The sequence below is a fragment of the Polypterus senegalus genome, chromosome 1 (assembly GCF_016835505.1).
Source record: "Polypterus senegalus isolate Bchr_013 chromosome 1, ASM1683550v1, whole genome shotgun sequence".
NCBI lineage: Eukaryota > Metazoa > Chordata > Cladistia > Polypteriformes > Polypteridae > Polypterus > Polypterus senegalus.
Genome location: NC_053154.1, coordinates 104309481 through 104335376, shown reverse-complemented (window position 1 = coordinate 104335376; position 25896 = coordinate 104309481). Strand labels below are relative to the sequence as shown.

Sequence of the window (25896 nt, the reverse complement as noted above, 5' to 3'; positions counted from 1 at the left end):
CGTGGAGTTTGCATGTTCTTCCCGTGTCTGCATGGGTTTCCTCCCACAGTCCAAAGACATGCAAGTTAGGTGACTGGTGATCCTAAATTGTCCCTAGTGTGTGCTTGGTGTGTGTGTGTGTGTGCCCTGCAGTGGGCTGGTGCCCTACCCTGGGTTTGTTTCCTGCCTTGCACCCTGTGTTGGCTGGGTTTGGCTGCAGCAGACCCCCATCACCCTGTAGTTAGGATATAGCGGGTTGGATAATGGATGGATGGATTTTGTTACACTGTGGACCCTGAGCTTTGCAAATTTCGTCTATCTGTATACTTGTATATGGTTGAGATGACAATAAAGTTCACTTTGACTTTGACTTTTGACTAGTCCCTAACATGAGAAAAGGACAGGGGCTCTGGTCACCATAGCCACCCCATCATCTGTGTTACTGGTATGTAGGTGATCATAGCAGGATTTATCTAGCAAATGGAAATCACATATTTCACACAAAAGACTATTGCTACACATACGTTTGTACGTATATATATATATAAAACTGTACACATTTATATGTCTGTGGTGGGCTGGCGCCCTGCCCAGGGTTTGTTTCCTGCCTTGCGCCCTGTGTTGGCTGGGATTGGCTCCTGCAGACCCCCATGACCCTGTGCTTAGGATATAGCGGATTGGATAATGGACGGATGGACATTTATATGTATATAATGTATATGTATGTAATACATACACACACACACACATTACCTTTACAGAAGATCAACAGAAATGAACTAAATATCACTTCTTAGTAGCAATAAACACTTTTTTAAATATAACAAGCTGGCAAAAATACTAGATAGAAATGCTTGTTATAGTCGCAATTCTGTTAGGAAAGCCCTGTCAGTTTGACCAACATGGCACACTAGATTTTGAAGTATTTATCTGTTTCTTCTTATAGAATTATTCAAAATGTTCAAATTATGCAATGTGACTGTTGATGGACTATCATCTCTGAATCATTCCACAAAATATCAGGTGTATTTATCATTTTATTCATATACCACTCCAGTATTGTTTCGACTCTGCGGTTAACATACTATAATGCTGAAATATAAATTGTCATACATTTTCTGCTTTCATACAGGAGGCAGCAAGTTTCCTTCATGAATTTGTCTATAATTTGGTCCATTACTTGCAGGGAAAACTTGGGAGTTGGTGACAGGATTGGCAATCGAGCCACTATAAAAAAAAACCCTCACACTGTTTCATTCCATTTGAACTAGTGTGCTGCTGAGGTGTCACCCATTGCACAGCTGCACTCGGGTCCTAATCTATGATCCTGAGGTGGTTCATCGTGTAGTGTGTGCAGCAACATGCTGTATCATACAACTTGCTCCTCGTCCTCCCCACTTGGTCCATTAGGTCTTACTTTTATTCTGATAAGCACCCATCTTACAGTACCTTGCAATAGAATGTTAGCCCCAGTACACTGTATAGTAGGAGGGGATTCTCTCAGTGACATGCTACATCAGATTTTGTGCAAAACATCATATGGGCTGTCAACTCCATAGTCGGTTTAGAAATAAGTGGATATTTTTGTCTGTATGAAATTCTCCTCTTGTGTGGAACCATCTGTTCCTGGAGTTTTTCAAGAACCTGTCACATGAACGTCAGGCTGAGGCATGACAGGTGATGTCAACTTCGTTTCCTCTCTTTCTCTGGAGGTTTCATAACAGCTATTATAAAAGTCGTGGTATTTAAAGAAGTGACCACAGCACCATCTGCCGTGCAACTACATTTCCCAAGATCCTCTGCGAAACAGAGCCGAGTACTGTACTGGAATCGTGGTGGCGAAGCGGGTGCAGGTAAGTCGGTGTAGTTGTGCTCCGTTTGACAAGGTGCGAGCCCCCTTGTCCCTCCATGTGAACGTGAACCACTTGTATTCAAAAGGCGTCGATTGTTTCGCTTGCCAATATTTAATGTACAGGTCAGAGTTTTTGTTTTAAGAATCAGTGAAACCGCCTGAGGTCAAACGACAGCGCCTTTTACTAAGCGCAAACTCTGTACTGGAAAAACGCAGGATTTCAAATTTGTTTTTTGACCCTGTATTGAAATACGGAGATTTGAAAAATTAATAAAAAAAGTTTAAACTATTGGCAAGACAGTCAACGTCTGTGGGGGACGGATAATAATGTTATACCTGAATGAAGTTTTTCCTCATTAAACTCTGAAGCATAGCTATGAATAATAATAATAAGCATTACAGTAATTTCACTGCCTGGTGGGATGAGGTGTCAATGTATAATTAATCAAAATATTTGCATTAAGTGTTTGGATGTATTTGCAAAGTTTGTCAGGTTTTTGGTTAGCTGTACAGAATTTCCTTTCAGCGTTGTCTTTTTATGAATATTGTTACACACAAGCATACAGTAATGTAAAAATGATTTAGGCTGTTACTAGATAAATATTCAGCTACAGTGATCAAAAGAATTTCAATAGCAACACATGCATTTGAGACAATGTCTCAGACAACTCATGTTCAAGTTAGATTAAATTGTCACTGGAAAAGCTAATGTTGCCCAAAATGTAACCAGTAAAATACTTAGAAAACAATACTTAAAGCTAGATAAGTCACAGGGGTAATGCTAATGTATTCAAACATGACAGTACTTTATTCTGAGCATGTGAAAATAAGATATATAGATAATGTTTGTTAACTTAAACACCAAATTAAGCCACCAGCTTATTCCTGGCCATTTTTATTAAATTAAAATAAAATTGATGGCTACACAGATACTCTTTAGGCACTTTCTCTCATGACACATTGTTTATTCCACTTATTTGCACTTAGAACATTCTGAATCTAGTCATGCTGCTCTCGTGGTTTTTCCAGTTCCTGGAAGTCTTTTGTTATTCTTCCTGTTTCCGTACTCGCAATGTTGTTCTTCTCTGCTCTCCTGGCTTTCTTTCCTTGTCATGCTGATTTGTGCCCCTACATAAAACAGCATTTCTGATGCTACCTTCTCTTGTGCTCATGTTTTACCTAATATAGGTGGCCTACTTCTCAGAACTTGGGAACTGGGGGGGTTTCCACAACTTCACATCATGCTTCACTTACTGAATGCCATTAATTGTTTGCTTCCAAACTGTTTATTTTAATTAAATCACTTTAAAACTTTGATGTTGAATTAATAAGATTTAGCTATAAATATTTTGTTCTTTGCTTTAGATTGGGGCAAGAATGGACAAAGCTGATCATTTATAGTTTCTTTTTCTGGTAGAGCTTGCTTTACGCTATCCAAAAAGCTAGGAGCAATTTGAAAATTGCTAATTAAAACTTTTACACCTTATTGTCCACACCAATCAGATAACCAGTTATAACCTGAATACTGTATAAACAAGACAACATGTAACTCTGCCACAGCTGGGATAAAACTAAAAAGGAGAAACAATTTGATGAAATGAATAAAAAAACTTGTTTGACACCATTGTTCAGCAGCTTTTGATAACTTCTGTTTTGAGCTGACAAAAAGGAATTGTAACAGGCAAGCACTTTAAGAGAAAAGGAACCAGAAAACAGGTAAAGTATTGATAATCAGAATAATTTAATTTGACAGCTACAGCTCTATGTAAATGTAATAATTAAAACTGTCAAACTTTATTTAGGACTTTCACGAGACTTGCCAAAAAATATTACACGTCATGTAAACCAAACAAATTAACTGCACTGTATTTATTCATTAACTAGTATACAAGAAAACCATTCTGAGGTCTGCATATCATACTATCATATCATTGGGAATTAGTTAATGCCCTTTTTTCTCTCTTTATTTTGATAGATTATAATGGATCTATAATATGTCATTGTGCATGACTTCACTTAATATGTATATTCAGTTAATATTCCAATAAAATGAATATTGTAAAATATATGTGTAGCACTGTAGCTCCTGTTCTTTTGGGTGCCATACACCTTATATAATAAAATTCAGTTCAAGATATTAAGACACATATGCAAATTGTGCCCACTGTCAATTTATATAAATGAAAACTGCATTAGATATTTTTTCTTTTGACATGTTACAAAATAGAGTAGTATATTCTAGCATCAATGATGAAATATTGCACATGAACCTTTAGTGGAGGTCAAGCTCAGCAAGCATAGTATTTAACAATGCATGGAGGTACACAAACCTTCTGGTGTGTATTATATCTCAGTTATTAAATAATAAATGTGTTTGGTCATATTGTTCCAGATTGCAGAGGCAGAAGGATCATCATTTATTTGTCTTTAGGCACATAACAGTGTAGTCTTACTAATATCTTTCAGTCTTAGTGGAATACTATACATTTCTTATATTATTATATTCTTGTTATGAAGTACAACACATGTTGTTGGTATGAATAAGTCATGCTTTTTGTTTGAATTATTAAAAAAGGAAAGCATGCTAGGTACAAAATGACAGTACTGTATAGTGTATATTTGGAACAGAGTGCAGCAATATATGGTGTAATAAATATTAAACAGTGTTTACAGCTAAATGGTCCTGCCACCATGAAATGGATTAAACAGGTTTTTAAATGTTATATAAATGTGGGAGTTTGCCAGGGTTGTGTCTTGCCTCTTCTCATGTTGCTAATTTTCAGGGATAGGATATCAACGTACGGCCAAGGATTTCACTGTAATCAAATGGCTACATCTTTGACGTTTCCAGATTAGTTTGGCCCTGTGGCATCATAAGAATATTATCTCAAGTTTGTACTTTAAGCAATTTCCAGTTGATTATGATACAGTTGAGATGAGAGTTTGCACCTCCAGAGGCAAGGCCACAGTCCTCTTTTGAAAAAACAGTTTGTTCTCTGCAGGCAAGCAGTGAATAGGTGCCACAAGTGGAAGAGTTCCAGTATCTCAAGATCTTATTCATTAGGCAGGGGAGAGATGATTTTGAGGCTGGTAAAATCAGTGAGTGGTACAGCAGCAGCAGTTTTACAGACATTTTGCTGTTTTTTATTTTTAGTGTGTATAATTATAAGTTAATCCATCTATCCATTCATCCATCCTCTTCCACTTATCCAAGATCAAGTTGCTAGGGCAGCAGCTTGAGCAGAGATACCCAGACTTCCCTCTCCCCGGCCACTTCTACTAGCTTTTCCGGGAGAATCCCGAGGCATTCCCAGGCCAGCTGAGAGACATAGTCCCTCCAGCGTGTTCTAGGTCTTCCCCGGGGCCTCCTCCCGGTTAGATGTGCCCGGAACAACTCACCAGGGAGGCATCCAGGAGGCATCCTGATCAGATGCCCGAGCCACCTCATCTGACTCCTCTCGATGCGGAGGAGCAGTAGATGACTGAGCGCCTCACCCTATCTTTAAGGGAAAGCCCAGACACCCTGCGGAGGAAACTCATTTCAGCCGCTTGTATTCGCGATCTCGTTCTTTCGGTCACTAACCATAGCTCATGACCATAGGTTATGTTAATGTAAAAGTAAATTGCCATAAGGTGAGTAACACTAGTTTTACTGATTGACTTTAGCAAATTAACAGATACAGATGGTGCAGGAGGAGTGGATATACTCATTAGCATGTGTTAAAACCCATGGCAATTAATTTAATAGTGTTTGGAGATGAAGTATGATAGTGAGGGTAATGTAAGACACAGTGTTGTTAAAAAAAAAAAAAAGTCTGTTACGTTAATTTTAATTTTCCAATACTTTAGTATAAGGAGATATTGGTTCAGTGTGTGTAAAGTCTGTAGATTCTTTTTTACCATCATTAAAATAGCCCACACATTCTTTACGTCATCTTGTCAACCCTGTTTTTTTTTCTTCAAATAGCTTGTCTTACTAAAAAGTATTATACAGTTAACAAGATGGGCATCTTATTTTAAAAGTCAAAAAACTATTTGGCACTAAAAATGTTTATGCCTGACTCAATTTTGGATAAGAATGACTTAACTGAAAATGTTGTTAGAAAATAAATTTTAATCGGTTAATCTGGTACAGTATTTCTTTAAATTCAGTATTGGTGGACACTGCTGTTTGTGTGTAGTTTGCCCATTCTCAGCCATGTGTAGTGTTTTTTTTTTCCATTTTCCAAAAGTGAATGTGTTGAGTTTATTGGTACCTGTAAGTTAATCTGATATGAACAAGAGTGGGTGTACAGTAGATATGAGTCTGCCCTGAGCTTGAAAGGTGTCTAAAAGTATATTAGAATTTTTGTTGTTTTCTACCATGGCCACCAAAATAATTAAATGAATATAGTCACAGTGATGAAGTGACAAAAAAATTACATTATTTTTGCATGTTCAGAGACATTGATGAGTGAGAATTATACTGGGAGTATACTTTTAAGAATACAATGATATACTTTTGTTCAAATACCCATGTGACTGGGTGAATAATTCCTACACTCCTGTAAGTGTATCTTATCTAAAGTGAACATTAAACAAGGGCAGACTCACTTAGTTTGTTCAGGGTTGCCAGGAATCAAACAAGGATGGGAACCAGTCTATCATAGGGCAACCTATGCGCACACACACACACACAAATGTATACATTAAACTATAGGGCCAACGTGTAAAGTAACACCACCTGAGAGAAGGCAAATTTTTGTCCTTCTCAATACATCTCTACTATAAGTATAAGACGATGTTAACGAAGTTAATCCGTATACAATTCATAATCTGATACAGGCTTCATGATTCAACAGTCAAGCAGTTCAGTGCCTTCTAACAAAATAATAAATAAATAATAAGTAAATAATATTCTTTTTGAGAAAAAAAATTAAAGATTAGTTTTAAAAAAGTAAAACACACAAAATAGGAAATAAAAACAATGAATATACAGCAGAGTTCAGTTTTACACATCTCTCATCCCACACAGTTCTCTAAATATCTTGGCAGTTTCTGCCAGTTTTAAACTGTCCTGCAGGCTAAAAGGCATCTGGCCTTTCAAGCTAAACACACACATCGCAAACTCAAGAGACGATTAACAGACATTTTACATGTAACTAACACTGTAATTAAACATTTCAGAAATTCACAAATTTTATAAAATGACAATCTATATACAATAATCCATCCATCCATCCATCCTCTTCCGCTTATCCGAGGTCGGGTCGTGGGGGCAGCAGCTTAAGCAGAGAGGCCCAGTCTTCCCTCTCCCCGGCCACTTCTTCCAGCTCTTCCGGGAGAATTCCAAGGCGTTCCCAGGCCAGCCGGGAGACATAGTCCCTCCAGCATGTCCTGGGTTTTCCCCGGGGCCTCCTCCTGGTTGGACGTGCCCAGAACACCTCACCAGGGAGGCGTCCAGGAGGCACCCTGATCAGATGCCCGAGCCACCTCATCTGACTCCTCTTGATGCGGAGGAGCAGCGGCTCTACTCTGAGCCCCTCCCGGATGACTGAGCTTCTCACCCTATCTTTAAGGGAAAGCCCAGACACCCTGCGGAGGAAACTCATTTTAGCCGCTTGTATTCGCAATCTCGTTCTTTTGGTCACTACCCATAGCTCATGACCATAGATGAGGGTAGGAGCGTAGATCGACTGGTAAATTGAGAGCTTTGCCTTACGGCTCAGCTCCTTTTTCACCACGACAGACCGATGCAGAGCCCGCATCACTGCGGATGCCGCACCGATCCGCCTGTCGATCACATGCTCCATTCTTCCCTCACTCGTGAACAAGACCCCGAGATACTTGAACTCCTTCACTTGGGACAGGATCTCTCCCCCAACCCTGAGAGGGCACTCCACCCTTTTCCGGCTGAGGACCATGCTCTCGGATTTGGAGGTGCTGATTCTCTTATATCTTATATATAATAAGATTTGTGAAATTCAGATACATGTACACTAATATCAAGCATGTATATGTAAATTTGTTATGTGCATGTGTGAGTTTCATTCTTGGAAGCTCCCAGGGAAGCAAGGCTTATGTGAAATTTGAAACTTTAAGATAAAAATATTTCTTGTTGGTTTTAAAGGTAATATATGGTACTGAATATCTCTCTATATAATCTTCATTTGGATCTTGATCTTTCTTTGTCCGTGAATGAATTAGAAGAAGAAGCACTAGATGGCAGTAGAGAGACAGCTAAAACATAGGCATTGTATTAAGAATCTCCTCCAGGCTTATACTACTGAAGACTGTAGTACTCCAGTCACACCTCAAAACACAGACATTCAAACTAAACAAATTGTCGTGCTTTAAATTAACTAAAGAAATCTTCATTTAGATCTTGATCTTTGTTTGTCCGCGAACTCCACGCATGCATAGACCACCTTCCAGTTTAGTACGTTGTTGTTACTCACAGATGTCAACAATGTACTGGAATAACGAAAGGGGTGGTGGACAGTGTTACGCTGGTTAGCTCCTGAGGCCTGGTTAGAGAATGCGATTGCCGAAGATAAAAGGTACGTGCCTACGTAACATATGAGTGAAAGAAAGACAGTGGGTAAAATGAATGACAACGTAACAGCACGTTCCAGAAATTATTATTGTTACGTTGTACCTGGCGAGTGCTGCGCGTCTCACAGTTGTACCATGCCTTGCTCACATGTCAGTGAAGTGATCCCTATTTATGCTTTAAAGAGCCTGGATACCTATGTGTCCCCCTTTTATAACCATTGCTCCGTGTATATTGCCTTACTCTTTGGATTGCCACAAAGCAACCTGCGAGATTGGAGAAAGGTTGAGAAGAGATCGTGAGAGGGAACGATAGTGTCGTGAAAACGAGACGGACTGTGAACGACCAGAAGCAGAAATGCTCCTACACCACCATGTAATTACTATTCAGACAGTGATTCCGAGTAGGCCGTTCCTATCGAATCAATGTCCAAGGGTTTTCTTCTGTAATTTTGTTTCCCTTATAAAAAATCATAATGCTGTGCGACGAAGGGCCCAGTTCACGACTGGCAGCCGCCTTTAAACAGGGTGCCCTTCACAGACAACTTTAACACACTCAACGTAGTTGGGCGCACATGGCTAGTATATATATAATACTCAAGGTTTTTACTTTGCTCTCATTATTATTTCATAATGTTAAAAAAAAATGAGAAAAAACATTTTCTCATCTGTGACTTGTGCCAGGCTGTGGTTTATGTCTACTATCTCTGGAATTACCAGTTGTGCCTAAAGGTGGTATTTTGTGTGTGTCCTACTCTACAGTACACAAGTGTAACCGCATGTATCCTAGAAATACAGTAGTTCTACTCATCTCATCTCATTAGAACCAAAGCCTTCACATACATTTTTGAGTGCACATTCTATGCACAAAATATTTTAAAAATATTAACCTGTGTTATTAACTGTAAATACAGTATATTGCTGCAATCTATTTGTGAAGTTTTGAGCTAATACAGTAATCCCTCGCTATATCGCGCTTCGACTTTCGCGGCTTCACTCTATCGCGGATTTTAAATGTAAGCATATCTAAATATATATCACGGATTTTTCGCTGGTTCGCCACTTTCTGCAGACAATGGGTCTTTCAATTTATGGTACACGCTTCCTCAGTTTGTTTGCCCAGTTGATTTCATACAAGGGAAGCTATTGGCGGATGGCTTAGAAGCTACCCAATCAGAGCATGTATTGCATATTAACTAAAACTCCTCAATGCTATAAGATATGCGTCCCGCGCGGAGCTTGATTGTTTGTTTGTCTCTGCCTCTATCTCACCCTCTCTGACATTCTCTGCGCCTGACGGAGGGGCTGTGAGCAGAGGTGCTGTTTGCACAGAAGCTGTTTACCTAGTGGATACGGACACACCTCTAAGAAATGCCGCTTTCAAAATCACACTTATTGATTTTTTGATGGTTTGCTTTAATCTCGCTCTCTCTCTCGGACGTTCTCTGCGCCTGACGGAGGTGATGTGAGCAGAGGGGCTGTTTGCTTAGGAGATACTGACGCTCCTCTCAAAAATGCCGCGGCAAACTTAAAAGCACACGTTTTGATTTTTTGATTGTTTGTTTTTCTTTGCGAGTGCTCTCTCTCTGAAATTCTCTGCTCCTGAAGAGAAGATCTATTTGCATTCTTTTAATTGTGAGAAAGAACTGTCATCTCTGTCTTGTCATGGAGCACAGTTTAAACTTTTGACTAAATGGTGTTATTTCATGTCTAGAGGGCTCTAATAATGTTAACGGTGTGGGAGAGTTTATAAGGGCTTAAAATATATAAAAATAACTACACAAACATATGGTTTCTACTTCGCGGATTTTCATCTATCCCGGGGGGTTCTGGAACGCAACCCCCACGATCGAGGAGGGATTACTGTATACATAAACTATATACCAAAAAGATTAGTAAGGTACAGAACGAGTAAAAAACAAAAAGAGAGGCCTGATCTTAAAGATGCATTTAAATTTAAGTTGGCAAGTAGAGCAGTGTCTAATTGTGCTTATTGTTTCTGTCCCCAAGCTGACGTTTTCCTAATAATCTGTATTAATTGAACCCAGTGACCAGTCTTCCTTGACATTCGATTACAATAAAATGGAACACACTTGGTCTAAATCTTCCAGCAAAATTCAGAAGCTGTGGGTTTGTGTTTGTCTGCATGATTGCTTTTGTCCTGCTAGAACGTCTAAAATGGAAAAAACGAAGTTTGAGTTTTCATATGCCTACACAGGAAATTTTTTGCAGTTATTTTATGAGTCATAAATTAGGACAAAAACATTATCTAAATTCTCAGATTCACTGCTATAAAACAGAATCCTTCAAATTTGAAGTGTTGATTCCTTAAATCAGTTGGATATAAGAAGTTGGATAACTCCATTTGACTTAAACTAAGAAGTCCATCCAGGCATTATCAGTTCACTTTATCTGAGAAACAAATTCACGTCATTTAAAATCTCCAAGCATTTGCTGTTAGTAAATTAAAACACAAGAGAGACAGATAAGTGGTAATTATCCAATATTAAGAGAAATAAATCTGTTTTAACAAGTTGAAAACTCAATTTTCACTGTGGAAAGTACATGGAGATGAGGTTTTGAGAACTGTCTCTAGAGTGATTCACACATACTCACACACACACACACACACCTACTGTACACGCAGCTGTAGAAGAACTGAAGGGAAGCACTTTCAGTTCCATCTGGCTGTCCATTTTCAACACTGCCATATATACTCCTCTTCTGAAGCAAACTGAAGTTTAGTTTTCATACTAAACTACTGTTCAGATTGGACTGAACAAAATACAGCCTACAGAAGTCACTGCTGAATTGTGGGGCAAAAAAGTACAAAGAAGAGAAAGTGAGAACAAGGTGGGGAGACATTTTTAAGGTATTAACTTAAAAATGGAAGGTTTTCTTTATTGTATCTGTAGTTGTTTCAGTAATATCTGAAATCATAAAGAGACTGCATATGGTCCTGCTTTGAGGCCACCTTTTCTTAGCCTGTTTAGCTCTTTCGTAGTGCATTGTTTGTTTTTGTATATGTAAGGTATCTTGTACAGCAAAGTCAGTCTCTCTTGTGATTGTATTTTTGTAATCACTTGGCTTAAAGGTGGCTTTTATAAGCGGACATACTGCAGTTTTCTGTTATCATAAAGCAGCTAGACATTATGTATTACAAATTGCATTAGTTAAGGGTTGACTTGTATTATACAGGAAAAAAGCCAAAAAAGCAAACGTTTCATTTGTTTATAATTTATTTTCTTTTTCCAACTGATGATAATGTCTTTTACAGAGTTTGCTTCCTGTAAATCAAAGTAGTTCATCTTACATTTATAATTTGTCTTTATTGCCTGCTTTTAGAATTTTACTTTTCTTTACACATTATTTTTCTAGAGTTTGCTCAATTTTGAAAGTTGCCCTGCTGCCTTCTCAGAATTCATCGTCTATCTAGGCTTGGCGACATTAATGGAATTTGTTTCAGTAATATTAAACAGTAAAAGTCTGAACAGAGATAATTACCACTAAAACCAATAGTTTCTGGTCTCCGGATTAATCTTTAGTGCACAACTGTATCAAAGATAGTAAATAATAGAAAGTAAATTATCATATGTTTTGCTTTATTCTACTAACAACATAAGAAACATTTGATGAGAACATGGCAGACAACACACACATCTTCCATTGATGTATGATTTTCTGTGTGAAGTGAAAGTAAAAACAAGACACCCACCCTACTAATTTTCTTTATAATTTTAAAGTCCTATTTAGTCACCTGTTTTTATTATTGCTCATACTTTGCAGTCAAGTCATGTTGTATTTGTCGCAAATTTTATTTCTCTTGGAATCCGTCTAGTAGCTCACCTCTGGATTCCCTCTAGTGTTGTGTTTTTTTATTTGTGACAATATACAGACTAAGGCTTCCTCTTCCAAAACTTATACCAGTTGTCTTTTAAAATATTGGTTTAATTGTTGTAATGTTTTAGTTTATTTATTACTGTAGTGTGCATTATTGTACACGCTACTGCAGTGTATCCTATTCTTATAGGATATTGTTTTCCAGGAGGTGATTTTTGATAATAAAGTTTGCGTTAGGGCAAAACATTAGCATTGTACCTTGATGTATGTTTGTCTACATTCATTTTTGCTGGCTAAGCCACCTGCACAGAATTCAGATCAATGCCTGAGCCAGAATTGACCGTTTCCTGATGTTTCTTTTTATAGTCTGTTTTTTTTTTTTTTTCTCTTAGTTGATCTTCCTCTTTTTATCTCCTAATAAATCAGGAGATTTTTCAGCCAAGTAGGGAAATATTCATATTTTTTATGGGATCTTGCATATTTTTTTTTGTCTGATTGTCTGCTTACTGCTGAAATGTCTCTTTCAGTCAATACATTTTCATATTTAATTTATAGCAACCCCAAGCAGATTCACCAATTACCCTTTAACAGCACAGTGATGGAGTGATTAGCACTACTACTTCGTAGAGCGTGGTGATTAGGTGTGACACTCAGTCCAGGTACTAAAGCTTGTACCTTTTCTCTGAGGCCCTGTGGGTTTTGTCTGCACATTCATATGATGTGTGTTAGGTTAATTGGTGCCTTAAACTGGGCTCTAGTTCCACTAAACAGAGTATAAAAGGGGAAGATGGATAATAATTAATTTATGAAGGCTGTTAACTTAAGTAAATGGTGTGGGTGCATGACTTATTTTAAAATATTTAGAGGAAACTAATATCTTCCTCATTGTATGGTGCTTTTCATTAAATCACATACACTGTAAGAATCTGTCTTGAGGTTATCTTATTTTTTGCCATTTTAGGGAGCCTTTAATGATGCCCTTTCTTCCTGATTCCCCATGTAGCATTTGTATTCATGTTTTCTTTACTTTATTTCATTAAGTTAACTATTTCCATTGGTCATGTTAGACATATGGCAAAACACACAGGAGTTAATGAGCGAAATCCCACAGTGCTTTGGTTATATTAAAGTGTATGGGTACTGATGAAAATCTTTCAGGTTCTTTATGTCTTTAATTTTTTAGATGTTTGCCACGTCTGTGACAACTGCTCTCTGTTATGTTTTTTAGTTCTGCTGAAAGTACTGGAATAAACATGTTGATATTAGAAAATCTAGACTACTGCTAGAAAGCAGAGAGCTTTTTCTTGAGTTATTTAACTATTTCAGGGCAGCAAGCTGCTCTGTGTCAATATTGTCTCATCCTTGTAAGTTTACATATTAAAGAATATTAATATGTTTTAAAATTTAATAGGCTGATGGCAGTGGTAGTGGTTAATTTGGACAGTTATGCTTTACTGAAAAGCACGGTTTCACTTCTGCATATATGTGCAGGCACTTCCTCCAAACTCTGTCTACTTCTGTTTACCTCGCTTTCTTTTTTCCTTTCTCTCTTGGCTGACCTGGGTGGTACAAAAACCAGTTGTTGTGAGAAGGAGTTTACTTAAGAACCACAGTGCAGGTGGGTGCAAGCTGACTGCTTAAAAACCTCCATGTATGTGATGCTGGCTCATATTCCAGGTGCTCAGACCTCGGAGTTCCTTTATTTCTGTTATTTACGAATTATTTAGAACATTTGTGAAAGTGAAATGGAACAGAGTCATGCTTTCGGGGCTCAGGCTCATTATTTATAAACCTTTCTCAATCTCTCTGTATTAGTCTCCTACTAAACAGTAATCCATAGTTTTGTGGGTTTCAAACATCTCATTACCATCAATGTAAGGGTGGCACTGAAAGACAGCATCACATTATCACATTAATTCACCTATGATCTGTATGCCATCAGCTTGTCTCCTCCCTAAACACACAGTTACTAAAGGTATGTGGAATTTACTCTCCAATAAGTAGTATCCATCAGTGTTTAAGACACAGTACTGAACAAGTTTGCAAATTACAGGATACATTTTACAGACAGTTTGAGTTTATATTTTGTCATTTCAGAATATGATGCAGAAATGGTTCCCAGTAAATAGCATAGGCATAAAAATGCAGAGACAAAGGGGACCAAATCTGGAACGCTTCTGAAGAAATCTATGACCCTCTGTTCCTATTTAATATATTGTGTGAAAATGTGTAGTGAAATAAAATTTGCTGTGTTCATCTGTCAAATGAAATCACAAGTCTAAAATACTATAATCTTATGGTTACTAATCTTAGCCCTAGGGGACCCCTGTAGCCACAGCTATTTTGCTAGAACCAGTTTCATAATCAGTGAATTATTTTGCCCGCAATGTGATTTTTGCTTCTTAATTTCGTATGAATGTTAATCTCTTACTGCTGCTCTTTTCTAATTTTAAGAATAAAAGAAGGAAATAATAGACCCGTTACTTAAACAATGAGATCAATTAGACATCAAATCACTGATAGTAAAAACTCACTGATTGTAAAACCAACTATAACAAAAACCTGTAGCCACAGGAATCCCTTAGAACTAGGATTGCAAATACCTGGTATAATCCATCCATCTTCTGAACTTGCTTATTCCAATTCATGGTCATCATTTCCTATCAATTACTTTATCAAACAACCAAATCAGAAGAGCCTTGGTAATTACAGCTGCTTTAAATAATGCACTCAGGAGGTAAAATGAATTGGGTGAATAATATCATCTTTAGTGGGTTGGCACCCTGCCCAGGATTGGTTCCTGCCTTGTGCCCTGTGTTGGCTGGGATTGGCTCCAGCAGACCCCCGTGACCCTGTATTCGGATTCAACGGGTTAGTAAATGGATGGATGGATGGATATCATCTTTCTGTAGTCCAAACCCAACAAACAAAAATCTGTTATGCAACAATGCTTACATATTCTTACTCCATTTTTATTTTTTTCCATCTATACAGACCATTTATCTCTTTGTGTGTATATATATATATATGTATATATATATATATATATGTATATATATATATATGTATGTATGTGTGTGTGTGTGTGTGTGTGTGTGTGTGTGTTGTCAGTCTTGCCTCATTGACCTGAATCTTGTTCTTCAGGCATCCATAATGAGGACTACAGTACAGTTCTATATCACCTACTTCCTGGCTATCCTTCTGAGTGTCCTTTGTATGATTTTTGTCATCTATTGGAATGCTACATGGCGTGGGGGCTTTGCCTGGGATGGTTCAGCTTTGCAGTTTAACTGGCATCCAGTTCTCATGGTGATTGGACTGATTGTGCTTTATGGGAATGGTAAGTCCATGGAATGAGTAAAGTGGGCTGTGAAAACTTTTGCTCGTATTATTTGTGGTTTTGCCTAATTTTCACAATAATTATGTCTTTATAGTTACTTATTTCGTCTTAAGTTTGTACTTTTTCTTTTCAGCTGTAATGCTTTATCGAATTCCTATAACCTGGGAAGGCTCCAAACTTCCGTGGAAGCTTCTTCATGCTGGGCTGACCTTTCTAGCATTTATATTTGCTGTGATAGGACTTGTTGCTGTGTTTGATAACCACAATGCAAAAGGTGTTCCTAATGTCTACTCTCTGCATAGCTGGGTGGGGATCTGCACCGTGTCCCTGTTTGCAGGACAGGTAAATATGATTTTTAAAGCTGTAACTTGAAAGCAGAAAAGCTTTTTATGGTTTATTTTTTAGCAATAAAATCAGCAAGGAAGGTACAGAGGCCCATAGTTTAGTGTTGCTGGCAAACTGTTCCAGGAGATTAGTTTTAAATATCAGCCAGGTCATTGCCTGCAGTTTGCATGTTTTTCCAATGTCAGCAATAGATTACATTACACAACAAAAGACTTCTGTGTTTGGTTAATTAATGAGTCTGAATTGTCCTGGTATGTGTAAGTGAACTATACTATGGGCTAGAACCCTACCTAGGTTTGGTTGGCAGTTTTGTGCTCATTGCTGCCAGGATAGGCTCCAGTCTCCGTGACCCAGCACTGAATAAACAAGTTAAACATTTTTTTTAACACATTTAGCATGTAGGAGGAAAGTAAAATATGTCAAGAAGACCCATATAAGCCCTGGGAAAATGTTCAACATTAACAAAGAAAATGACCAGGCTTGAGGTTGGACCCTATTCTCTGAAGTTGTAAGCATTAACCACTGCCATTTTGCCACAGTGTTATAGCAATGTCAATTAAAGGTTTTGCCATCTAGTAGTTGCCATTTCAATAATCTGTTTTGGATTATGGCTAGTAATAGTGAATGGTGTACCAAAGACATAGTTTAGTAACAGCCAATGTATACACAACCACCCTGTGCCGATATAGAGACAAACATTAGCAGCTCTAATGGTAATTGGCCAAACTAAAATAATGGGCCTTCAGCCTTATTTTAATTACTGAACATGTTGGTGCTAGCTTCTTATTTGCTGACAAATAATTGTTAACCTTCATTATTGTTGTGGCAATTTGATTCTTACTTCTTGTTTTAAATACAGGGAGATGGGGATTAGATCTAGTTTGGTAGCATATTGATATTGTGTTTGATTGTTTCTTCTTTTAATAGTTTGCAATATAAATTCTACTGTATGTTAGCTTTAGAAGTACATAGGCAATACTTAGGTTTTCAGAGCCTCTTATGCATGAGCTGCATGTTTTAGTTAAGTAGGTCAAACAAAAGATGATAAATTATTAAGATCTCAGATATGCCTTTACAGCTACAGATTAACTTGACAATTTATTTGCTCTCTGCATATATATTCTCCATAGATAAAACTTCAAGAAAGACTGTTGCTTTTCTCCTTGTTCTCCATAGTGGCTTCTGGGATTAGCAACATTCTTGTTTCCCTGGACTCCGCTGGAACTTCGACAGTTGGCTAAACCACTGCATGTGTGGCTGGGTACCAGTGTTTTTGTTATGTCGCTTATTTCATCCATCTCTGGCATCAATGAGAAGCTCTTTTTTGTCCTGTAAGTAACTGATCTTGACAAAACTCATGTAGGATTTTTGATTGATTAATAACAAATGACACAGCCACCCAGGAGGACACCATAATAATGTGGAATTTGAAGAAGAAAAAAAAAAATGAAACTTGGTTAATTAAATATCAGTTTTGCCTTCGGCAATACCGGTAAATAGTCCAATAATTCGGCAAAGCTCCTACTTTAGTCACCTTTACTTTGTCTGTTGCAGAAGGCGGGTCTCTCCAATCTTTAGACTTTTCGAGGTAACTGAGGCACACTCATTTAGGGGACCAGAATAGTAAAATTTATTGATTAAACACAAGGATTATAGAAATATGATAACTGCATATATATCTTGACATATAAGATTGGATGCAGACCGACTAGTCAGACAAACATATAACAAATAGGCTGGCTGTTTACTGGTATTTAGAGTTGTACTTTTATCTTGGCACAGATAAATAAATTTACAATACCAAGTCTTTATGGATGATGCCTGATGTTGTGCAGAGTTGTTGCTTTATTGTTGCTCCAGGTTGAAGTGGAGGATTCTTCATATATTGGAGTGCACTCTTTCTTTTTGCTGCATGAGCCTTGTCAGTGCTGTGCTGTGCCGCTACTTCCTCAGCCTGCCTTCTGCTGTCTTTTTTGAACTTCGTAAGGAGAAGGCATTCCTCATTCTAGCTCACAGGTTTAGATGTTGAAGTTCCTTTCTTGAAGTCATGGATTCTGTGCCTCCTCAGACTACTGGAACACAGCTTTGGCTTTACAGGCTGGGTCTCAACTTCTGGTTCACAAAGATAACAGGTCATCAATTTTGACTCTCCAAGGGAGCGTCTCATACCTTTTAGCTTCACAGGCCAAGATTCAGGTGTTTTCAGCCATTTTGGAGAGTTCTCCCTCCCTGAGAGAACCTCCGAGAGAATCCCCATGGAGCTCAGTAAGTGTCCAGCAGCTATTCCAGAGAGAGAGAGAGAGCTTCTTCAGGATGATGCAGAGTTTTAATGTAAGGATGAACCTTCTCCTGATTGGATTAAAGTCACTTTTAGTTATAAAATCGGTGTTTTGGTCTGTCCATCCTAGATGCCCTCCCTTAAATTATAGGTCTTTGCCCTTATTTGAGTCCATTTTGCACCTGCTGGCTCAAGAGGTGTGCAGAGGGCCTCTGGAGAGATATCAGTGTAACTCCTGATTTATACCTTTGTTATCAGATGAAGTCCAGGATGATCCTGGAACAAGCTGGAGTTGCATTGCTTAGTTTAGAATGCAAGTGGGAGTTTTGTGCAGATGGATACCTGCAACCCTACTGTATGAAATCTGTTTTCTTAACAGGCCTGGTGTGCCATGAAAGCCTAAAAATTTGACAATGCCCATCTTCTCCTATATTCACCTATGGCTTAATGGCTGTTAATGCTTTCTGTTGAAAAACATAAAGAACATGTATACAAGCCGCCCCTTTGATGATGGACAAGTAGAAAATGTGTCTAGGGAAGATTATATTTAGTGAAAAGAATAATTTAATAGGTTTAAAAACTGAATTGTGCAGATGTAGTTTTGTTTGTATGTTTTTCAACTTGCTGTCGGTGAGAATGAAAGAATGGAAAAATAAAATACAATGCTTTTTGAGTGCAAAATGCAAAAAAAAAAAAAAAACTATAAAAATTAAAATGACCAAATTACATTATGGGAAAATAGGCATCACCCACTAACACATTAGATTTAACAGCACAAGAGACCGGCCAGAGCCGAGTGACTAGGCTGATTCTGAAGCTAAGAGGTGTAAGCTATTAGGACAGATTGAAGGAACTTTACCTTGTAAGTTTAGCAAATGGAGATTAAGAGGAGACACGATTGAAGAGTTTAAAATTATGAAGGGAATTAGTATAATAGGTTTCAGTTTTTACTTTAAAATAAATTCTGCAACAGGAGCACAGGGACATGGTTAAACTTGTCATTTGTTTTACAAAAGATTTTGTACAAAGTTTAGAAAGTTTTTCTTCATGCAAACAACCAAAAACACATGGAATAAACTGACAGTATGGTGGACAGTAAGACTTATAAGACATTCAAATCTCAAGTTGATACTATTTTAGACAATCTAAGTGAATGGTATGAGCAGCGTGATGAGTACCCAGTGGCAATCGTCATCACTGTAACATAATGCTACTACCATAATTGTTAATAGTGGAGATGTTGTGTGGTTTTTGATTCATGCCAAACACAGTTGTTTAGTATTCATAAAAGAGTTTCCTTGACTGGACAATGGACTGTCTCAAGTTCTGAGGATTGTTATTTTTCTTTATTTTGAAGCTTTTTTCCTCAGTTGTTCTATGGGGCATTACAGATGGAGAGAATGTTAATCTTCACTGGTTAATTTAATTTACAGCAAGTGAGCCAGTAATTTATCTTACATGTAGAAGCCATTATCTAATCATCGGCCCTGTTAAGGAAAATGTAGCTGTGGTTAGAATAACGACTCAACCTTCATTGCTGAAACAACAATAAACAAATGGTAATAACAGCAAAACAAAACACAACAACATAAACAACAGGAAAACAATTTCCAATAGTGAACATTAACAATAGTCATCTTTCAGTCAATATTTTGACCATCTCTTACAGTTACCACTACTACCTGAGCCAGTGAGCCTCTGAATCTGCAGTTATGGGACAAAATTAGTGGCCACTAGCAGGCAAAGGGCCACTTATCTAGATCTAGGTCTTTCGGAAAAAGCTTATAAACTGTAATTGTAGTTTTCTCATCCCAGAATATGTTGCCCTTCTTCATTTCCTTCAGTATGCAAATTTAAACTTGCAATTAAATAGTATGAGCACTTTAAAAAAGTTTAATTTGATAAGTAATAGTTTTCCTTTTTGGTGTAAACTGATGAATCTTTGACAGTTTTTTTTTTTTTTGGTTTTACGTGGTGTACAAAACGTCGAAAACCACCAAATATAAAAAATACAGTTTTAGCTGATTTGAAATTCAACATGGGAGTTAAAGTCGTCCTAATTACATGGCCGAACTGTCTCAACTGGCTTCTCCTCCGTTGGTCTTCCTGTATTGCTGAGCTCCTTATTAATTCGTTGAAGGTGAGCCGTGCCTTCATACTTCATCCACTTGTCACTTTACTGATTTATAGGTTAGTCTCACAATCACCTCTAACTTTCCTTGTGACCAAAACCCTGAGATACATCCATTTCCCAATCACTATGAAAAAGCAAATCACTCCTTTCCTACAAAGTACCATGATCTGCATTACACTTGACGGCAAATCACAGCCACGTGTACTGGAGGTTGTAGTCTGATAAAACCAAGAGCATAATATGCTTCAAAAGGTCAGAGATGTAGCCAAAAGAAAAACTGTGAAGGGAAAGAATACAAGATACGCACATGATGAAGTCCCTCACCCATTTTAAAAAAAGTCAACTCGATGCTAATTGGGAAAACAAAACTCCACAAACTGAGGGACTGAAAGTTATGCTGCAGCAACCCCACCACATTCATACTTCTGTACCTCAAAATGTCATGGGCTACGTGGTCCTAAGTGTTCTCCAAAAAGTGCATATATGCAGGACTGGTAAACTCTCATTAACCGTCAGTTACTGATTTTAGGGCAAAGAATTATTTCCCAGTTTCATGACCAGTATGGAATTCTCATAGCTGAACCTCAGATCCTGGAGCAACACTTGGCCACAGTTTCCATTCCAGTGTCTCATTATGGGCTTTCGAGTCACAGTATACTCTGGCAGTACTACAGACAGTCCAGAGAAGATCGACTAGTCTGATTTTGGGACAATACGTATGAGCTGTGATTAGAGACTGAAGGTGTTGAACCTTTTCAGGTAAAGCAAACCGAGATTGAGGTGACATGACTAAAATGTTCCCAGTGATTCCAGTTTTTACTTTAAAAACACAGTTGGGAACTTGTTAAGGGCAGATTTTGCATAAATGTTAAATTTCTTCACACAAAAAAACAGAGACGTGTAATAAAATAAAAATAGTGTGGTAGAAATTAGGAGAATAGGGTGGACAAGCTTGTTGGGCTCAGTGGCCTGTTCTCATTGCAGTTTTTCCAGTGTGCTATCCTTGTGACTTCTTTTCTGCAGAAATGGTAATTCTACTGAGCAGTACGCTAAACAACCAGCAGAGGCCCGCTTTGGAAACGCTCTGGGAGTCTTGATTTTTATCTTTGGGATCATCGTGCTACGGATACTCTTCAACCATTCATGGCAGCGGCCTGATGGCCATCCATCTGAAGTAACAGAGGTAGGATTTGGGTGTTGACCAGGACATTTTGTTTTTGCCACTCTTGATCATGCAGTTATATGTCATTGTTCAGATGGAGCTACAGCTTCTTATGTATACAATGATTATTATTGAAACTCGGGCAGTGTCATTCAGTGGTTAGCTCCAGTGCTTGAAGTGCCTTGGGTGAACAGGCCTCTTAATATGGATGTACGTCTAATGAAGAAATGCACACACTGGCACTTTGTGTAGTAGTTAGTGTGTAAAAGAATTTTTAACAGGGTATCTGTCATGGAAGGCACTATATGCTGTAAAAGGAGTATCATTACAATATTGGCAGATAAATCATTTATGTTCATTTTAATACTGTCCAAAAGTGAAATGGAGTTCTTAAGCAGCATCTCTTATCTATTTCAGACTGACTTTTTGAATCTCTCATTTGAAATATTTAATTTCAGCTCAGGATTTATTTTACATGCATAAAAGATCTCCTGCTATAGTCCCTGGAGCAGTTCTGTACTTGTGAAGCCCTGTCATCACTGATTCAGTGCTTGTTTTATGTCCATTGTTATCAACAGTTAACTGACCGGGTTTCTTCAATTCCCACAGCCTCTACTTAATGGACGCCGATGAGCTTCGACTGAAGAGAACAGTGTGGTGTTATTAGGTGTCATGCAGATTTGGCAGTCACCTCACCTTGCCTTAACATTTAAACAGCTAAAAGCTAAAGTTGACTGCTCTGCTTTCCCAGCCACCATATGGAATGAAGAAAACCTTCTTATGGCTGTCAGTTCACTTTGCTTTATATTGGAGTGGCCTTTTAGCTGGTCCGTAGCCCATTCTTTACCAAACACCCTCTAGACCTTAATGGGGTTATGCAGTGAAGCATTCTGGACAGGTTCACTTGCTGTATTACTGCATTGATTCTGCAGCAAACACCTCTCTTGTGTGTACTGTAGGAGGCTGAACACAGCAGCTGTAATGAACGCCGTTCCAGCCTCATTCCTTTGATCCTTGTCACTACTGTTCTGCAAAATCTTAAGGGACTTTTGTCAATATTACCCTGCGATGAAGACTATCTGGGGGACCCCTGAGATTAGGTACCCACCTCACAGTTTTGTACATTTGAAGAAACATACTGTATGTTAAAAATATTTTACTTGCTTTAGTAACGTGAAAAGTAAACAAGTCACAACTTCACCTTTCAGCCATTTGAGGCATCCAGTTCCTTTGTCCCTGCCATGCATCCGGTGCTTGCAGGGATAGGCTCCAGCTTCCCTGCAACACTATTCACGTTTGGATGGATGGATGATAACCCTTAGAGAGACACAATTAAAACACTTTGTGAGGCATCACCCCATGTGTTCAGTCTAGATGCTTCTTCTGCCACCTCTTGCTAAGATCCATATGCATATTCTTGTTATTATCCTGCACAAATTACCACACTGTATAAGGGTTCTGGTGCAAAAAATGTTAGAGCTGTTTATTTTTAAGGAGAACTGTAAATGATTTTCTTGATTAAAATTTGATGTTTTGTTTTTTAAACAGTCATTCACTTACAGGGTTGTGTGAATAAACCACCTTCACTGCAGGGTGTGCTGAAAATGGATTTATAAAACATGTAGAAGTGGAACAAGTAGACCTTTGAAAGACGTGTGTGAGAAGGGAACCAATGTTGTCTCAATAATAATATGTTTAGAGGCAAACAACAGAGTTTTATTACTTAGGCAAGCTGACACATAGATTGGGGATGATGATAAAGGTTCAGCACTGGTGGTGATAGGGAGATGTGTACAGCCATTCTACAAAGAGTTAAGATATTTAAAGGAAACGTTTCAGCAAGCTGTGTGACAAGTGTTGGGGGAGTGTGATGTGAAGGCAAGTAAGAAGTAAAGTGAAAGGACTGTAAAGAGAATGAGGAGGTGAATGTGTGGAGTTACCGTCCACTTTTCCAGGAAGTCCATGATGTATGCAACAAAACTATTGTTGTACGTGGCTTTTTCTAGGGTTAGATCTTTCGATTCATTATCTGTTGTCTCCAGCAAAACACCTATTCAGAATTGTGTCTTTTAAGAAGTATTTCTTTCTTCTTGATTTCTGAATTCCTTTCTCACCGTTTTCCGTTCCCATTCTTACACCACCGTATGCTACAGCGGGCGTCGGCTAGTAAGAAATAAAACTCAAGTCCAATGAGAGCAACAATGTTGGTTTTATTGTTTATGCAGTACTACATACACTCGAAACAAAACACATCTTCCTGGATTGCAAAGGGATGGATGGTTGTTTGGTTGGTTGGAGTTGGATTCTTCGGAGTTCAGGCTGCCCCTATGGTCTACTCCTCAGTGCACACAGGATGGCTTTGAAAATGGCCGCAATTGCAACAGCCCCGGGGTCTGGCTGGCTAACCCTTGTAGCGTCTATATAACTGGCTCTGCCCGCCTGGGCTGTGAGCTCACGGGTGGACTGTGCCCCCAATTCAGCTTGCTGTGAAAGAGAGAAAACCCAGTTACTCACAGTCTTGTTTTTTTTTCAGTCAAATTCTACAAATCTGTCAGTTAAAGGAAGCAGCAAGTGTGGCGCAGTGGTGAAAACCACAAAGTCACACTTAGTTGTGTCATGATGTGACTGTAAGACAGACACTCGCTTAACCTGGCAGTGACCTAACAGAATGCAAAGCACAAGCTAATCATGGAGTACTTAGAAAAGTACTACTGTGCAGGAGAGAAATGTCACATTTAGCTGACCAGAAATGAAGGAGTGTTCGGGTCATGATGAAGGATCTTCTCCAGTTACAGAAGCCTACTAAGCCCTCTCTACTCTATTCTCCCAGTAGGGTTTTCACTTATTTCAGTCCTTTCAGTGAGCAGCCCTTGTTTGCTCTGTGTGTGTGTGTGCGTCAAACTAGATATATCATCCTCAGTTACACAGTGCATATAAAATGTCTACACACCCCTTCCAAAGTGGCAGGTTTTGTGTAATTAAAAAAATACATCCAAGAGAAATCCTGTCAGAACTTATTCCACTTTTATTGCAATCTGTACAAAGGAGGTGAAAACAAATCATATGGCATATTGACATGACGGTAAAATAACTTGTTAATATGAAGAAGTTACAGGTCTTGTACTAAATATGGAATATCAAGAAAAATGTGTCTTGGCTAAACCAGCTCAGTTTTATTAGTAGGGGACACTGCACAGATGAATAAACGCGTTACTGGGGGCTTTGTAACTGAAGACCCAGAGAACTGTCTGTTAAGGTCTTGGTTAGTTTTTTTTTTTTTTTTGCAGTACCTAAAATAAAATGTGTTATTTTTTGTTTTACGGAAGAGAAACAGCAACCCTGCAATTGTTAAGTTTATATTCAGCTTTTTAGTAACCCCATTAAGATATATAAATTGATTACATTTTTTGATTAGTGAACTTAATAGCCAACCGATACGAAGGCAGGTGTCGCTTAATCACCATCCTTTCCCAGTACTCCACTTTGAAAACCAAAATCTTCTCGCCCAGATAGATAAGGTACTATATGACAGATCTGTCCACGTGAGTGGAGTCAATACATATATGAAGAAGAAAACAACAACAACAATGATACTCCACATAATAATCTTATTATTCATCTGCCTTATAAGCTAATATGTATCACAATGCCTGAAAAGATAAAATAAAAAAAAAAATTAACACATCACATGACACATGCACTCACATTAGTTGACTATATACATTTTTACTATGAAAAAATATTAATTAGAAAACTGCAAATAAATAATATAAATATTATTATATATATTATATATACACTGCTCACAAAAATTAAAGGAACACTTTAAAGAAACACATTAGATACATCAGATCTTAATATGAAGTTGGATATCTATACAAATAACGACAGGGCAATGTCTTAGGAACAAAAGGATGCCAAGTCTTTTAATGGAAATAAAGATTTTCTGCCTACAGAGAGCTCAATTGTGTAGACACCCTAAAATCAGAGTGAAATGAAGATGTGGCAGGCTAGTCCATTTTTCAAAACTTAATTTCTGCTACTCAAAATGCTTTTCAGTATCTTGTGTGGCCCCACGAGCTTGTATGCATGCTTGACAACGTCGGGCATGCTCCTAATGAGACAACGGATGGTGTCTTGTGGCATTTCCTCCCAGATCTGTATGAGGGCATCCCTGAGCTGTTGTACAGTCTGAGGAGCAACCTGGCGGCGCCTAATGGCGAAACATAATGTCCCACAGATTCTATTGGGTTTAAGTCAGGGGATCGTGAAGGCCATTCAATTGTTTCAATTCCTTCATCCTCCAGGTACTGCCTGCATACTCTTGCCACATGAGGCCGGGCATTGTCGTGCATTAGGAGGAAACCAGGACCTACTGCACCAGCGTAGGGTCTGACAATGGGTCCAAGGATTTCATCCTGATACCTAATGGCAG

The 25896-nt window shown here is 38.2% G+C and overlaps 2 protein-coding genes across 8 annotated transcripts in view; one reads left to right on the top strand and one right to left on the bottom strand.

The window, feature by feature from the left end:
* Positions 1-23016, top strand: part of LOC120530712 (cytochrome b ascorbate-dependent protein 3-like) — a 56172-nt gene extending 33156 nt beyond the window's left edge. Inside the window, exons 1-6 of one of the 4 annotated variants that reach the window (XM_039755192.1) lie at positions 1755-1832; positions 15347-15542; positions 15676-15884; positions 17064-17218; positions 21323-21482; positions 22071-23016. In XM_039755192.1, the coding sequence (XP_039611126.1) occupies positions 15356-15542; positions 15676-15884; positions 17064-17218; positions 21323-21482; positions 22071-22094 (735 nt within the window). In that variant the 5' untranslated portion in view covers positions 1755-1832; positions 15347-15355 and the 3' untranslated portion in view covers positions 22095-23016. Of the gene's footprint in view, positions 1-1754; positions 1833-11034; positions 11235-15346; positions 15543-15675; positions 15885-17063; positions 17219-21322; positions 21483-22070 lie in introns of those variants that run through there. The other 3 variants (XM_039755203.1, XM_039755212.1, XM_039755221.1) reach the window with 3 other exon arrangements.
* A 635-nt stretch (positions 23017-23651) lies between these two features.
* tkfc (triokinase/FMN cyclase) overlaps positions 23652-25896 on the bottom strand; it is a 56075-nt gene continuing 53830 nt past the window's right edge. For all 4 annotated transcript variants that reach the window (XM_039755167.1, XM_039755177.1, XM_039755145.1 and 1 more), the window contains one exon: positions 23652-23945. In XM_039755167.1, the coding sequence (XP_039611101.1) occupies positions 23787-23945 (159 nt within the window). In that variant the 3' untranslated portion in view covers positions 23652-23786. The remainder of the gene's footprint in view (positions 23946-25896) is intronic.